The sequence below is a fragment of the Desmodus rotundus genome, chromosome 4 (assembly GCF_022682495.2).
Source record: "Desmodus rotundus isolate HL8 chromosome 4, HLdesRot8A.1, whole genome shotgun sequence".
Taxonomy (NCBI): Eukaryota; Metazoa; Chordata; class Mammalia; order Chiroptera; family Phyllostomidae; genus Desmodus; species Desmodus rotundus.
The window spans coordinates 108,115,921-108,134,121 of NC_071390.1; the positions used below are offsets into that span (position 1 = coordinate 108,115,921).

Genomic DNA, 18,201 nt, shown 5'->3' on the forward strand with positions numbered 1-18,201 from the left:
GCCCCTATTATTACTACTTGGAATAAATATTTCTATTAGATTAAAAATAATCTAAGAAATCATAATTGCTGCTTCTCAGCTCAGTCCTCACTGAAGATTGTATTTAACCATGTGGTATATGATAGCTGGAGTATTTTTTTAAAAGTGTGATCTATAAGTCATGGTATGAAGGTCCTGTTTTTCTTATAGTCTTGTAGCATTTGTTTATAATAGTATACCTATGTATTGTTTAGTTATATGAATTATATATATTTCAGATGTCCTCTTTTATTTAACTTAAAAACCTTATTCCAGTGTTTTCTCAAAAATCATACTGTTTTCTGATTCATTGTTGTTTGAGTTTTCTGCAGTGGCAAAATCTTTTTTTTTGTTATTTTGCTCCACTAAAGAGGCCCTCAAAAAAAAATTGGACTCCAAGAGTAATAAGAGGTTTACTATGTTTTATTCTGTTAAAGAGAAACAACAGGCCCAAAATGGAGTCATTTGTGCCAAGCTCCACCTCAGGGAACCAAGATTTATTACTTAAGCTTATTGCAGTGTCAACTTCCCAGGAATGTGACCTTTAGCCAATCCATATGGAATATCTGGTCAGCACTAGTGAGATAATCTGCTGATAGGTCTCTTCCATTCCCCTCAGGAGAGTAAGGTTGCCTGAAACAATGTATTCTTCACTAACAATGTTGTCAGTCTGTGCCCCTGCCACCACCCGCCCCCTTTCTGTCTTTAAAAACCTATTTCGCTCAGCCCTTTGGAGTTCCTTACTATTTGCTAGATGGGATGCTGCCTGACTCATTAATAATTCAATAAAGCAAATTAGATATTTAAAACTTACCTGGTTGAATTTTTGTTACTAAGCAAATCTTTCTCAAATAATTATTTGTAAAATAATTTGCTTTAAATACCTTAGGACCTTTCTGCATTTATTTCTAATTTTTATTAGTGGCTTCATATTTCACTATGTCAAGAACCTTGGTAGTAATTGAACAGGCACAGCAAGGAAAAGGAAAAATCTACCCACTTTATCATCATACCCTGTTTCTAATCTACTTCTTTTCTCAAATCTTGCTGCTATTGCAATACTCATCCCCGAACCATCTATTGTAAGCAGTATTGGAACTTCCTCCTAACTGGTCTCCTGACCAGTCTATCTTGCCTTCTTCTAATCCATTGTTCTCCTTACTTAGAATTCAGTACCTAATAGCTGCCATACACTTTTGAAATCAAGCTTATACTCTTTAAGGATTGTATGTAAGGCCTTTTATTATGACCTAGCCCTTATTTCTTTTGATTATGAAACATATGGAACTACTTGGAGTTTCCTGCACTTAATTCATTTCACTCCTCAACATGTGCTATTCCCTTTGCCCAAAGAGCCTTCCTGGCTCTTCTATGCTTTGTTAATTACTGGGTGTTTTTTTTTTCTTTAATGCAGCTTTTGTATTACTTCCTGTGAAGCTGTTTTGACATCCTCTTTCTCCTGTAGCCCTTTTCCCTTGTGTTTCTTATCAAAATATAAACAAAATTCTGCTTTTTATTTAGCTTCAAAAACTATAGGAGCCCTTGGTTTGATTTAAATTTATAAATTATTGTAGGATAAAATAGCCATCTGTGGTGTTTCTGTAATTTATAGTGATCAAAGACCTTGAGGATCAAGGGTGAGGTATGGACTATACAAATGGACAGTGGACTGATAATCCAGAAAGCTAAACAGTAACATTTGGCCCCAGATGACCAGACTTGATCAATACCTGCCGGCTTCCCTAATTTTTGTCCTCCCTTCTGACTTAGAACCATCCAGAGCAAGCCAAATTGCACCCTAATCAATCACAATAATATGCCCTATTCCTAGTTAGCCTGCCAACAGCCTCCAATCGAGACACGTTTGACACTCCCTCTTTTCTGCTATAAAGGTTTCCCTCAGCCTGCTTTTGAGTTTGCCTAAACAGGTGATAGTGGCTGATTCTTTTGCTATAGCAAGCTCTGAATAAATAGCTTTTTTTTCCTCATTTGCTTCATCTTTATTTATTTCCACAAAGGAGAAAAAACAAAGTATATTTACATCTTGAGCAATTAACAATAAGTATAGTTTATAAACTTTTTTTCTGTACTATTCTAGTGATTTTTCTCCATGTTTTATAAACATAGAGGTTTATATTATATAAAGGTGAAGTCAGGTGTTTGTCATAAGAGTTCTCTTCTTTACATTGAATGGATAGATGACACAGAAGTAAAAATATGTCACTTAATAATAAAGAACAAATTCCTAGTGAAATTTTAATCTTGTTGGTTTATTAAATCATAATTTTTAAAAAATTGGTAATGAAAGAGATTTAATGTAAAATGCAAACTAAGTACATTTAGGGGTTTTTTTTATTATGTTAAGAATACCCTGTTATTCTAGTTATTAAAATATTAGTCATGAATATTAAATTTTATCACATAATTTTTTGCATCATTTACTGTTTTTATTTAACTTACTAGTGTGATATATAAAGCGATTTCACATAATTGAACCATGTATTTGTTCCTAAAATAAACGCTGCTTGGCTTGGTGAATTATTTTTTTTAAATACTCTTAATCTATCCACTGATATTATAAAGGCTCTGTCACCTTTGTAAAGATTCTGAAAGTGACTAGAACCTATACCCTGATTTTTTTTTTTTTTTTGCATACTCTCCCTATTATTTCTATGATTGAATGACTATAAGGCTACTTTAGACAGTTTTGAAACTGAAGAAAAAGTATTTTATCTGTCTACTGCTTTATTTTACTTACATTACTCTCAATTTATTTATTGCTTAAATTTCTATTAACAGATATTCCCTTAGGAGAGGTAGCTCCTTCACATTTTTAACACCGGGCCCCCATTGGGACTTCACTTTGGTGAGTAAATGCCTGTTGGTTTTTGTTTTTTTTTTAAGACATTATAATTCATTCCTGGGTTGTCTTTCACTCTGGTGTACAGCTCAGTTGTCTACTTTTCTCAACATCTTTGGCAACCCAATTTACTTCTTTTCTGCTAATAGTCTAAAAGAAATTATTTCAATTAAATATAAAATGTGTTTTGAAAAGTACTAGACCTTTTCATCCTTAACTCTATGCAATCCTTTCTTTTATTCCCACCAGTATTAAAGTTAAGAGAATATATTATAAAGCATATAAAGCATTTTTATGTATATAATTTTAACACCTTATTTCATGGTTGAAAAATAGAAGATATAAGGAATGAATTACTTTCTGTTATTAAAAGAAAATACAGTAGAATGTTTTAAAATCTGTTAAATTTCTTTTTATATATGCCTACACACATGTACAGTTTTATATATATGCATAAATATGCTCATGTATGTGCATTTTTTTCCTCAGTACAATCCTTTCATTTGGCAGTTTTATCTCCTGTTTTCCTCCCTGTATATGTCTGTCTTCCATCCCCAACCTCCACTGTAATCCATGTCAACAGCACTGTTAATGTTTCTCTCTATATTTTGCTCATATAGTTTTTTACAAATACACACACAGCCTCACAGATAAAATATACATATGCAGGATTTTTGCTTAGTTTGCTTTGCAAAGTTAGCATCATATTATTTATACTTTTCTGCATTTTTCTGGATCTTGAGTTTTGTCACTTCATTTTTTAGTTTTTTCTAAGTCTGATTTATATTGTTTTTTCATGTCTTATGTCATTTTCTTGTCTTTTAGCTAAATTTGAAATAGTATGTTATAGGTTTTCTCTAAGCATTTCCTTCTGAGGTACCTTCGTTCCCTGTAGGGTTGTTGTTCTGGCCCTTAGTCTCTTTTTTCTTAGAATTATTTTTTGAAGGAGTTGACTTGGAGAATTTTCTGTTCTTTTTAGTGCGAATGTAGTTTTCCTGGACTTTTAGCAAAGAGGCTTGGTTCAGATGGGTTTTCTAATTTCATGGAGCTCTCTCTTTTGTTGTTTTCATGTTGGCTTGCTTCTGAGACTTTCGGGCTCCACATATTTTCTCCACTTCCACCTGGATTTTATCTTTCCCTTTTTCTGTTGTCCCTGTCCTGCTTAATTTTGATCCTACTCCCACCAGTTTCTCCTCAAGATAATTACTTTGGGCCGTGAGAAAAGCATGTTTCGTTTCTAGTGAAGATTCCCTCTCTCCCATAGAATAAATAATGTGTGTTCCTTTTTAAAGAACATTTGTTGCCTTTATGTATAAAACATTTACTTTTTCTCTAACAAGTATAGACAGCCCTTGACTTAAATAAGAGTATTGTTCTGAAAAACCTTACATAAGTAAGTTTTTTAATAGGGTGGAATCACTTCACAGACAAGAAATGATTTAATCAGGGGGTGCTAATTAGACAGTAATATGGCAGAGGTAGTTTATTAGCATCCATCATAAAAAATATTCTTCTAAAACAGTCAAAGGCTTCACTTCTTAAAGTGATTTTTCTAGTTACATGGAGTAACATGTATTCCTTCTATTAAGAATGAAATCTTTTTTGTCTTATAGAAAAGAAAAAGAAGAGCAAAAGATGATGATGTTGTAAGCCTTAGCAGCCTTGATCTGAAGGTAAGCCTTACTGCTCTGTTAAGAAAAGCATTTAAAAATATGCAGGTAGCATTTGTTTCTGTGTTACGAGAACAGTGAATGGTGTTTTATTTTGGCGGGGGGGGGGGGGGGGTTGCATTTTTTAAGTGTAAAACTGAATGATACTGGCTTTTATAGGTAGCCTCTTTTTTCTGTAGTACTTTGTTAAGTATGGGGAGGAAACCCCCCCTCAGAACAGTGTTAGGCTATAACTGCTCATCACATATTCATATGTATAAGGAGGCCAGGCCTAGAATATATGCCAAGAAAGGTGGTAGGATAGGGACTGTGGTGAAAAGGAGGGTGCCATATCCCTCCTGAAAGACGAAGCCGCTACTGTGCTCACACCCACTGCTGCATGTAGGACTGCGAAATCTGGATGTGTATATGAAATCTCCTGAATTTTAAAAGTCAGATCAAATTTTGTCTAAAACAACATGCAAGCCAAATAACTCATCTACAAGTCAGATGTGGCGCATGAGTTTCCAGTGTGTCACTTGTGAAAAACTAATACGCAATGCACACTTAAAAATAATTATGTCCTTTAGTGTACAATTGTAGTTAAGTCCAAAAACCAGATATCTTTGGGATTACTTATCCCATTTTTATCATTTGGCAAATTTCATAGAATCATCTTGGTTTTAAGGAACCTTTTCTAAAGATTGTTATGAAAAGTTATACATTTTTTGTGAGATTTTAAAAAACAGTTTGGCATTATGTTTGATGATGTCAGCTGCTGCTGTTTTTTTAAAGACAAGGTATTTCTAAAAATTAAATTTTAATAGGTCTGCCTCCTCAACATTATTAGCAAATCCTGCAAGCCAGATTGTGTGTGTGTGTGTGTGTGTGTGTGTAATGTCTTTCTAGAAGAATTATATGTTTTCAGTTTTAGGCTTTTTATAAAACAGTTTGGGTTACATTAAAAAAACACACACTTGAAATGTTTATTAAATATTCAGCTTCTTGGTGTCTATCCCAGATCTCCTGCTTTAGAATCCTGGTGCCTCGGCCAGAGGTATTTTTATTTTTTATTTATATTTTATTGTATTTTTCCATTATCTTTTATCCCCCTTATACTCTCTTCTACCTTCACTCACCCTCTTCCCCCTGCAATCACCACACTGTTGTCCATGTGCATGAGTCCTTTTTCTTTTTTGCTTGATCCATTTACGCTCTAGCCTCCATTCCAAAGCTGTCTGCCTGCTCTCTATCTATGAGTCTCAAATCTTGTATTCAAAGAAAGAAAAAGTATGAAATGGTAACCCTGAGTGTTTTTAAGTATGCTGCAAATCAAATCCTATACAGAAATAAGACAGTTATTTGTAGTTAGCCACAATAAAATCATGGTCAAATCTTCTTAAAGATAGTCCTTCTTGTCTTCATCCTAGTTTCAGCATTTATCAATTTGTGATCAGTTCGGTCTTGTTTCATCTATCCACTCACCTACCCTCCTGTGGACTATTTTGACTCAAATCCTAGACATTGTATCATGGCATTTATATTATCAGATGCAGTGCCCACACTTTCCTTGATTGTTATACATTTTTTTTGTTTTTTTATTTTGTCTGTTTGAATTTCAATTCATACAAGGTTTATACATTGTGATTGATTATATATCTTAAGTATCTTTTAATCTGTAGGTTTCCTCTCTTTGTTTTCTTGTAATTTGTTGTTGTTGAAGAAATCATGTCTTTTTTCCTGTATAGTTTTCTATAACCTTAATATTTGTGATTACATACCCATGGTATCATTTCCTGTGTTCCTCTCTTCGCTGTATTTCTGATAAATTGGTAGTTAGGTCTAGAGATTGTTTTGGGCTGTATACTTCCTTCTGTGGGTGTATAATGTCTTTTTGTGATGTTTTCAAAATTATCATTGCCTAGATCAGTTTATTTATTGAAGGTTGCAAAATTATTATATTGTGCCTTTATCAGTCCTCTGTTTATTATCTGGAATATTTCTGTAAAGAGAAAATTCCCATCATCAATCATTCCCATCAACTCAGAGGTACTGAGAGTTACAATACAGGCAGGACAAATGCTTGACTCCTTTCCTTTATTGGTCTTCAGAAATAATGAGTTTTATTCATTAAAATTCTCTAAAAGTAACTAATGATTTTTTCTTTATAATGTTATTATGAAATCATGAATGTGAACATATTTATTGTATTTTGACCATTTTGGTTATTACTCTTATGCTCAAATTATCTCTTGTTTGGCTACTGTATGCTGCTTCAGGATGGCTCCTGTGTCCTTCCCCCCATCCCCCACCCCAGCTTTATTAAGATATACTTGACATACAACACTGTGTAAATTTAAGGTGTACATTGTGTTGATTTCCTTTTGACTTGTGCCTCATATTTAGAAGTTTATTGGCTTCCTTTTCTTCCAGGATGTCAAGTTATTCCAGGTTCTGGAACAACAGTTACATTACTACAAATTAATAAAATTGATACTATGACTGAAAACATTTTATGTTTTATTTTTCACTGGTTTTTTGTTTCTGACACATAGACTATAATAAGGATGTACAAATTATTCAGTTTTTAAATTATTGAACTAGCTCTTTTCTATGTGTAATTATGCCAATAACTCACATGTTTTGATTTTCAATTTTTAAGAATTATTGCTTTTAAGTAATATTTCTAAATAATTATGTAACAAAGGTGTGTAGAATTTCAAAGTCAGTTCTGTAAGATTCTTGTTTATATCCTTGATTCTTGTACCCTATTCCTTACCTCTATACAAAATCATTTTTTAAAATTTTATGGTTTATCCTTCACTTTTTAAAAACATAAGCAGTTGCATATGTATCTGTATATCCCACTGTCTTGTAGAAACAGCAGCATGTTCTCTTTCATTATCTGTTCGATTTTAGTCTCTCCTTTTTTATTTGTGTTTTTGCTTTGATTTATCTTTTGATATTTAGGAAGATTGATATTTTTATTCTGTTGGTTATCTTTATATAATGCCTTCAGTTTCCTCTTGTTGGTAATTGTAAATTGGCTCATTCCTCTCAGCATTATTTTAATTAACTAGCACATCTTCTCCTTCTTCTCTGATTGAAGTAGTATCATTATTCTAAATTAATACATTCAAAGTAATACGTGCTTACTTTACCTTTCATGTGCACACCATTCTCCATTCTTTAAAATAGTTTTGCTGTGCCTAAAGGGTCAGAGCACTGAGCCATTACACGCTGTGCTGTGTGCCATATAACCATCATTTAGTTTTAGTTCTACAAGTAAACAAATACATATATTTATTTTTTGCGCTCAGCTCCAGTCCTTATGTCACTACCTTCCTAGGTCTTTGGTTTTCTGAAGCTCATTCTCTAGTACAGGGGTCAGGAAACTGGCCCAGGAGGCATATTCTACCTGCTCACTTATTTACATATTATTTGTGGCTGCTTTTAAAAACACTACAAGGACAAAAGTTGAGTAGTTGTGACAGAGACTATATGACCTGCAAAGACTAAAATAGTTACTATTTTGGCTTTTACAGAAAAAGTTTTCTGACCACTGTTTCATAATTGAGTGAATTCAGAGGAAATGTTCGTGGGAACCATGTTTCCTTAGTAACTGAGTGTGTGTTATCAGTTTGTTTGCAAGGTTAACCAGTAACCTTCAGTATGAAGTTTAGTTTGGATGGATATGAGATCCATGCCTCACATTTTCTTTACTTGAATTTATTAAATATTTTACTCCATTGTTTCTGGCATAAAGGGCCACTCTTAAAAAGTTATAATAAATAGGTCATTTCAAGTTATTTTATAACATATTTTCTTAAATTATAGTTTTTGGCATTGTTTCTATTGTTTTGTCTTCCCTCTGTTTTTTATATTCATATTGGGTTTTTATAAGCTCCTCTTCCTTTTTGTCTCATTTTTATCTTAATGCATTAGTCATTGGTTTTTTAATTCTGACATAATTTTTTTAATTCTTTCTTGGTTCTGTCACCTTATTTCAAATTGTCCTTTCTCTATTCACCTAATTTCTGAATTTTATGTTCTTTCATAGCTTCTGTACTGTGCTTATTTTATGCTATGGAGACATTATTCTACTCCACATTTTCTGTTTTCTTATAATAGTTTGAAAGGAGGTTCATGATTCTTTTCTGTTGCTCATTTTTTAAGAGCAGTGAGTACTCCTGCATTTTTAAACCAAGATAGCCTGTTTTCAGCTTCATAACTCTAGAGCTCCCTCATCTGTTGTTTTTACAAAGTGATTTTATTTTTTTTTTTAATTTTATTTATTTACTTTTAGAAAGGGGAGAGGAGGGAGAAAGAGAAGGTGAGAAACATCAATGTGTGGTTGCCTCCCATGCGCCCCCTACTGGGGATCTGGCCCACAACCCAGGCATGTGACCTAGACTGGGAATCAAACCCATAAGCCTTTGGTTCCCAGGCAGGTGCTCAATCCACCTAACACCAGCCAAAGCTCACAAAGTGATTTTTAAAAATTCATCTTCGTGCCCTCCGAGATCTTTCTTTTCTGCTCCCTTTCTTTTTTATCTGAACTTTTTCTTGTCTATGGGCCCTGTTCTGCTCAATTTAGCTTCTACTCTTAGCAGTTTTTGTCAGAACAGTGTTAGTTTCAAGAATTTATATGGCCCGTATTGCTTCAGCACCTGTAAACTCCTTGCATGGATGGCAGTGTGCTTGCCCTCAACCTAAGAATTTGATCCTTACAGTCCTTCCCAAGTTAGGCTATTGTTCTAAGACTAGCATGTCATTGTGGCTGTTCCCCTAGAATCGGGACCATCAGAGAAGCCCATTTTCCTTACCTTTTTTTCTTAATGCATGAAGACTGATACCATGTGAATGTCATAGCTGTTTGGTTTGCCGCTCACTATCTGACAACAAAAGATTGTTGGAAAGAGAATGTTTGATGGAAACATTCTCTTTGTTTTGTTGGAGACTAGGTTTTCTGTTTTGCTATGCTAGTTGCTCTATCTGCTTTTTTTTTTTCTTTAAAAGTGAAGACCTGTCAAAGATTTAATGTATTAATGAATGAACCAACAGAATGGTAAAGCTGGTCAAAGGACTATAGGAAACAGTCTTTACTAGGGCTGCTAGCATACCAGGCACTGCTGTTCAAACAGTAAGTGGTTTCCTGCCTTGGAAAGCATAGCCTACCTTGAGAACCTTAGAGATCGGCATTGAAATCCTCTTCCTGGCCTTGCCAGAGACATTACACAGCATCCTTGTCTACCATAGGTACCTCAAGCTTGATCAGAATGCTGGGTCACGTGGCCTGAGCAGCAGGGCAGATTGCACCATAGCCTGCACCTGCTACAGACTTCTCTTACTTCAGCTTCCCCTCAAAACTGTCAGTGTTTCAGATTACCCTATTAATGGGTCAGAGCAGAATTTCCAAATGCAGTATATGCCCCCTCCAGCAGGAGTTCTACGTAATGCCATGTTCCTTTCTTAGTAGTGGGGGATGCAAAGTGCAATAACTTGTTCTTTACCTTCGAGGGAAATCCCAGGCCATTGGCCTCTGCTTATTGGATCAATTAAAACTTTTCTAATACTGCAGCCCCTGAATTTTCTTGGCATGCATTTGACTTCCTGTGGTGCCCAGAATCCTTGCCATTTTCTGTTCATCAAGCCCTGTTATTATGATGTCATCAGTATATTAGACTGACATGATATTCTGTGGATATCAAGGCTCATGTGGACACTCGATGGCTGAAAACAAAAATTAACAGCCTCAGTGCATGATATACCGACTTCTGTCCTTCCCACATAAAAGCTAACTACTTTTGGTTCTCTTTACTAATGGCAATTGAAAAGAACACAGCTAGATTAGTAGCCATCTATCAAATGCTAGAGGATGTGTTGATCTGTTCCAGTAAAGGTTCTACATCTTGCACAATAGCTGAGATTAAAGTTTTAGTTAAGTTTACAGTAGTCTACTGTTAGCCAACACAATCCCTCTCATGTAGAAGGCACGCAAAGTAATTGAGTAGAGATGCAGTGGAGACTACCACGCTTGCCTGCTGTAACTTTGATGGCTATCTCTATTTTCTCTTGGCGTGAAGTTGTGCTTCTATTTATTACCTTGGTCCAGGTGTAGAAGGTAAAATTTTAGGGACTTCCACTTGGCCTTCTGGTCATAATGACTGAGAACATTATAAAGGTTACCGGCTGCTTTTTCAAGGCTTTTAAAGCAATTAATAAAAACGAGCCAGCTCTGCAATCTTTACAATTACTCTTGCCTCTATGTTGTTCATTTGTCACCACTGCTACATAAGCCATTACTTCACTGCTCCATCTATACCCAATCTACACTTGTAGCCTTTATCATCATTTTACCAATGAGTGACCCAGTTCCATAATTCCATTCTGTGTGTATAATCTCTAGGGTCAGTTTCTTAGCCAGGATTCCCTCCAGAAATCAGAACCTGAACTTATGCAAGTGTCTATAATTAAGCTGGTCAACACTGTAGACAACTGAGGATTGATCTTGCTGGGACCTTCTGTAGAGCTGTGTGAAATATACTGCAGAATTGTTTTCTCAAGGTACTGAAGGGGGAGTTTTTACCCACCAGTTCCTGTACTCTAATAGTCAACAGTTGCCCCATTGGGTGTTAATCTCTCACACTACCAGGCTATACACCACATGCCACACTGGCATCCGAGAAGCCCAGGGTGGAAAGCAAGATGTACATGGTGCAGCTGAGGCAAGTTGCTGTCATGGAGCTGTTTGTTGGGGAAACATCAACAACTCAAGTAAAAAGTGGGCTGAGAAAATAAGAGTCTGGGCTCTGACCTTAGCTGTGTTTCAGGGGGAAATCCCACTCAAAATCTTGTTACATGAACAGAAGTGATCTTACATTGTACTGGGAATGATTTATTATCCTGTGTACTTGAAATAAGAAGTCACCACTAAGAGCACCAATTCCCCATTTTCTTTACTGTTTATATTATCATTGCAAAAAGAACCATGGTTTCACTAATACCAAACTTCTTAGCCTGTCAACTATTCTTTTTATAGTCTTTTTAGTAGTATTTAATTGAGCTGTATTGATCTTTTCCCAAGCTAAATTCTTAGTAAAGCTTGCAGAGACACTCAAATTTTTAATCCAAATGATTTTTAAAGACTCAAATCCACATGTAACTTCATTACTAACTTCTTTGTTGTTGTTTTAACTCATTACTAGTTTGGAGCTCTAGTTTTTCTGAAGTTCTATATTTTATTAATATTTCAGTTAGTGCTTCTTTTTTAGTAAGATTTGAAGTTCTGACCTGGGTGGTGTGTCTCAGTGGGTTGGCGTCCTCCTGCAGACTGGGAGGTCGCTGCTTCCATTCCCACTCAGGGCGCGTGCCTGGGTTGTGGACCAGGTCCCTGGTTGGGGGCATGCAAGAGTCAACAGATTACCGATGATGGATGTTTCTCTAGCACATCAATGTTTCTCTCCCTCTCCTTCTCTCTCTCTTCCCCTTTCTCTGAAATTAAATAAGACCTTTCAAAAAAGATTTGAAATTCTATCTTTAACTAACCTATTTTTAGTGAGATACATATTAGTTACTTGTATCTTGAACTCTTTAGAGTTCTAAAGTGGAATATAGTTTTCTTATATTTAGAAAGTCTTTTTATACATTTGAATGATTTTTAAATATGTGTTTATGTTAGTAATATAAAACATGAAAGGTACACAATGCTGAAAATACAAATTTTACTGTCATTCATATTTCTGTACAGATTAAAAGATTATATTTTCCTCTATGTAAGATCCTTGCAAACAGTTACCAAGTTGAAAAAAGCAGATTGGCAATTGCATTTCACATTATTACTTGTAGAGGTCAGCAGAGAGCTTAGATTTAGTTTTCTCTGCCCAAAATGGCTTTCCTAGCCTAGTTTCTAATTACTTGTTATTGTTCCAGGCAAAAAGTAAATAAAAACGTAATATATAGACTAAAAAAGTAAAGATGATCTTCAGGTCTAATTTATTTCTAAATTTTAGAATTTTAATTTCATATCAAAGGAAGAAAAAGGTCATTGTAGCCTAATAGTCCTTTTTCTATGGAGAAGGGAAACAAGGTAATCTTTCTCCTTGCTTTATTCATTTTTTAGGAAATAAAACATTGAAAGGCCCATAAAAGCAGAATAGAGGCTATAACAGCCTAATCTTTGGAAACCAGTAACTTTACCAAAAACGTGATATTTTTTACAAAGCTGCATTATTTTTAGATAACTCAGTTGTCTTAAGTCTATAAATTCTAGATTTTCTACACACAAAGGAGACACTTAACCAATCTATACTTCAATTATGTCATTTGTAGAAAGTTATAAATAGTTGCTATTAATAATATCATTAAATAAATCATTGATTGAAAGAGGATCTTTTCTGAAACTTAAGTAACTGGAAGTATTTTATCTTTTTACTTAGCTGCCTTGATATAAAAAGGCTAGAAGGCAAGTAATTGATCAACTTTTGGTGTGTTTTCTTCTCTGTGAAATGCCAGTAGTTACTCAGCAAACACTGGCCTGAGACTAGGAGAGCGAGGTTTTAAACCTAGCCCTACCCCTGACTCACAGCGTGACAGTGACCACTGACTGAGCACTGAGCATGCACCCAACATGTACTAAGGGTGTTACATGTAGTGACTTCTCTGGAAGCTATGTTCTAATAGGGGTTGAACAGAACAGATTCCAGCCTATCCAGCCAATGATTAATCATGCAACTTTTTTAACGTTCTGAGTCTAGTTTTGTCATCTGTAAAATGGAGGTAATAATACATATTTTATAAAGCTGGTTAAATAACGTGCATAAAGCACCTAGCACAGAGTAAGAACTCAAAATTTCCCTTTCCTTTTTCACGGATGTCCTTCAGTTTCCTCCTAAGAAAACTGAAGAGGATGAGTAAATAATCTCAGAGGACTTTCCAGCCCTCTGATTTGCAAGGAGTATTGTTAGAGTCAAGATTCTCTCAAGTTCATCACTCAGAATACTGATTGAACATCCCATTTTCGTTGTTGCTTCTTTAGGTTCTGTATACCATTGTCTAAATTATATTTAGTCCATAAACCTGAACATTCCAGATGAAACTGATTTTAGGGTTGGCGAACTGGGATTTTTGTTCTGTGACTATCACCATTAGACCCTATTTGGCCCTGTAGGCTTTTTTAAAGACTTCTACCTTTACCTTGTGAGTCCTCAACTAAAGGAGAGAAATGAGAGATACCCCTTCCCTTCACTGGCCTTACCTGTCTCAGAACTGAATAGAAAAACGTAGTTTGGAGAAAGACATCAGGTAAGAGACCCATGAGAATGCCCTAGAAGCTTTGTTCCTCTCACTGTGCATAGCTGTTTATTCCCTTGTGAACCTAAGTGGTCATAAAGTGTTGGCCTTACTCGCACAATTTTTTAACTGATTAAACTAACTGAATCAGACTACTGGGTTGTAGTCCACTCTCTTTCTACCTCTGAGGGTTTAGGCCAGGGGTATCAAACTCATTCTCACCGGGGGCCACATCAGCCTTGCGGTTGCCTTTAAAGGGCCGAATGTAATTTCAGGACTGTATAAATGGAACTACTCTGTAACTAGGGGCAAGAGCTCAGCGCTGCCAATGGATAGAAATAAGGTGCCAGGCTGGATTCGGCCTGTGGGCCTTGCATTTGCCACCTGTGGTTTAGGCAGATTAGTGTTCTTACCTGTAAAACCAGGGAATTTGATTCCATGATCTCTAAGGTTATCCCACTTTAATACTGTATAGAACTCTTCTACAACCAGTCAAGCACTTTTATGGCCAGCCACATCTTATTGCCCATGCATGACCAGGTAATAAAGGATAGATGAGGAAATATAACCAATCACTATTACTTTATGAAGCATAAAAAAAAAATCTCAAGAGAGAAAGACGAATTGTTAACACCAATACAGAACACACTGGTGTTTATAGAAGGGTAGTGTTGGCTCTTCCTGCAAGAAATAACATTGTCCTGCAATCCTTGGTAAATTGTTTTTTATAGACTATTTGTCATTATAAATATTCTGTGTCACTATTTGCTCTACATGCTCTTCAACCTCTGTAATCTTTTGTCTTTATTCCACTGAATTAGCACACTTGAGGTCCTCATTAAACTTATAATTACTAAATCCATGAATCTTTTCTTATCCTTCTCAGCCTTTTTGCTATAACTAACACTTTTTCTCCACTTGGCATCTTGCTTTGTTTCTTTCCTTCTGACCGTTCCTTTTGCAAAATTCTTTTTTCCTTAGCATTTCTCCAAAGTTAAACCTTGGCCTCTGTTCTTTTCATCCAGATATTCTCTCCCAGGCATTTCATTCACTCCCAAAGCTTAACTCTGATCTGTGTATCTGTCTTCCCAGTCTAATCTACCCTCTGGCATCTTCCATGTCCTTGCCAAGGATTTCCAAGTACTAGTTTAGTATTTTCATTTGCATGTTCTTCCACCACCTCAGACTCATCTGAAATGAAACTCAGAATTTTCCTTCAAAGCTTAATTCCTCTATATTTTTTTATTTACATTAACAGTTACCCCTCCTAACTTGCAAATAAATCATGGACATCTTTGACTTTTCCCATATGTTGTCTCTTGCATATATGTTCTTTTCCTACCTTACACAGAGCTCTTGATGTCTGATCGTGACTTTTGCATTATATTTCCAGTCATTTTTAAAGTCATCTTGAACACCGCCTTACAACATAACTTTCATTTATCTCTTGCATCTGCTCAATAAAATCCTCCACTCCTCTGTCTTTACCAACAGCCTGTGACCTCACACTACTACGTTCATGTCCTCATGTTCCTTTGAGAAAGGCTTGCACTTTTCCTTTCCCAAACCTATGAAAAATATAACATGGCCTTCAAGGCATGAAATAACATCTCAAATCCTCTTACCTAGTGTCTTCCCTCATCTCAGCTCAGAAAACTACCAGAAGTGGTTTCTCCTTCTGAACTCCTGTAGCACTTACAAGCTATGTAGCTTATTTTGGAATTCTCAAAAGCTGTCTTATACTGGCTTTCTTTTCATGTGGCCTACTTTTGCACAATGGTCTATTAGCACTTTAGGAGCAAATATGAAACCTATTTTTTTTCTGTACCACCCTCCATATCTAGAATAGTGCCTTCCACATGGTAGATTTTTCTGTTCCTAATAAATCCTAAGAATAGAAATATTTTTGCAGATTATCAGCATTATATCATTAATAGTATATACAGTTAGTATAAAAATCCTACCTCTCAAAATACAATACAGTACTTTATATTAAAGAAGAAAATCTGCTTCATAGCAGGCCTACCAAACCAACAGAAGTAGTGTTTTTTCACAGGGGAAGGGTTTAGACTAGAAATTTAGAGACCTTGAGCAGGTCATTCCTCCTCCGTGAACCTCAGTTCTTCAGCTGTAAAATGCAACACTTTTAAAGATTTCTTTTGACCCCGTTAGAACTATATCAAGGTTAATTCAGAATAGAGAAGGACTATGTTATACATTTTTAGAACAAAAGTCACCTTTTATGTATTTGTTATAAAACTTACACAGATATCAAAATTTTAAAACAGGAAAAGTAACTGCCTTTAAGTCTAAGAAATACTGAACTTTAAACTCTGAGGTAGCCCAGTTGTACTTTGCATTTACTTCAGAACAGAGTGACCTGAAGTGTGCCTGCTGTACTTACTCAGCGAGTCTTAAGAAAAAATGGTGGGGACCGGTTTCTGAAGACTTAGGTAATTTTAGAATTGTGAATGTACTGGTACTCATGTAAAATAAAGGCAAGGCCCCTGGAATTAGGCTTTTCTTAGTTTCCCTTAGGGAATGCTTTTAAATCAGGAAAAGCCTTACATTTACCCAGTTTCCTTTTCCCTTCTGGTCTTACTGTAGATACTCCAAACCTCTAAAGAGCTTTCTCTTGCACAGCGAACACTGAGAAACCTAGGTGTGCCTAGCTGTCAGTTAGCTGGAGTCACGTGTCCATTAGGTGCCCGCCCACGGGAGCCTGGTTCGAAGTTGGCCCCGCCCACAGAGCCTTGAGGTCTGTGTGCTCTTTCACTGCTGCTCCCAGAGGCAGTTAGCTCCACCACAAGGAAGAGGCATGGGCAAATGGCTGCCAAGGGTGGCTGAGCACTCAGAAGAAAAGTCTGTGTGCCTGTGTAGGGCTAGGTTATAGGGGCTGACTTGGATGTGGATTAATTCTAAAGATTTTAAGGGATACCTGGTGAAGCATGGTGGCACATGATGAGATTGGAGGTCTGCTGCCTATTAAAAGGACTATACGAGTCCTAGATGTGAATAATCAGCCCTTCAGAGAACCAGAGGTAAGACTTTTAGAGAAAAATTAAGCCAAAGGGATATTTTGTAACTCCACAGAACTTTAAGATTTTTACCAATTTATAAACAGTATAATTTTAAACTTAACTTTTGATATTACTGAGTTAAAATGTGTGACTAATTTATATGCAGGTTTGAAATGTGTCTAGGAACTTCGGTATAACTTTAGGAACTATGGTATAGTTAGTTTATACATAGCATAGCATAAAATGTACACAAACTTTATACAAAAAGAAAAAGATTTTAAATGTTATGCTACTCAATTTGGTTAAATTGGTCACATTTCTGATGCTTCATTCAGTTACTACTTTTTTAAACTTGCATTTGTATTACCTAGTCTTAGGAACTGCTTTATGGAGTAAGACTCCCCTGCCAGTTAATGCTGTGAAAAAATTGCAGCTAAAATGCTATCTGACCTAGTGCTTATTTTTATTTTTCTTTCCATATCTAAATAGTTAATTGTGTGTGACTTTTTTTCTTCAGAAAGAAATATATGTTAAAATATTTCAACCAATGAATTTTTATCTACTGCCACCCTCCTTGCTTTGTCTGAAGTCATTGTGGTTTTTAAAAATCTTTATGAACATTTATCAAAATAAGTTGTGGTTTTTATGCCATTTTATTTAATTTTGACAGTTGATTTAATATATGAGTATACCATTTATACTGTATGCTACAATTTATATAACATACAGTGTTACTGTTTTCTATTAACTACATACACTTATCTTGATTATGATGATGGTTTTGTAGCTATAAACATATATCAAAATTTATTATATATTTTAAATATGTACAGTTTGTTGTATACTTCAGTAAAGCTTTGTATCATACATACATACACATTTTGCTAGTTAAAATAGCTGCCATGTTTAGGAGGTTTGCTTTCATTTGATGTGGTTTAGCTTTGGTTTTGTTTTCCTCTTTGTTTGGTTTTGGGTTTTGCTTATTTGTTTTAGTTTCCTCAAATTATCTAAGCATTTCCATTGATTAGAGCAGGTCATACATAGTCATCAGTGTAAATACTGAAACAGATCACCTTTTGGACCATGAAAAACTAGTCTTTTTTGTTTGGTGTCAGGCACTAGCCATGTTTCTGCCATACCTTTATTCCAGAGATTAAAAACATCAGGAATATTGTCAGGTTTTTTAGTGCTGGCCACACAGCCTTAAAAAAATAACTGAATTTGACTATTTCCATTATTAATTTGAAGAGAAGAAATCCTATGTGATCTTAGCTCATTTTTATCTTTTTATAAGTAACTTTTTTTCATTCTTTAAATTATTTTAAAGTTCTTGCCAGATAGAGGAGAAAATTGTTTATCCAGT

General features: G+C 35.3%; 1 protein-coding gene across 2 annotated transcripts in view; it reads left to right on the forward strand.

The window, feature by feature from the left end:
- The window catches only part of NET1 (neuroepithelial cell transforming 1), a 36,863-nt gene that overhangs the window by 9,666 nt on the left and 8,996 nt on the right, over positions 1-18,201 (forward strand). Inside the window, exons 2-3 of one of the 2 annotated variants that reach the window (XM_053922584.1) lie at positions 2,818-2,884; positions 4,492-4,551. In XM_053922584.1, the coding sequence (XP_053778559.1) occupies positions 2,818-2,884; positions 4,492-4,551 (127 nt within the window). Of the gene's footprint in view, positions 1-2,817; positions 2,885-4,491; positions 4,552-16,585; positions 16,860-18,201 lie in introns of those variants that run through there. The other variant, XM_053922585.2, reaches the window with a different exon arrangement.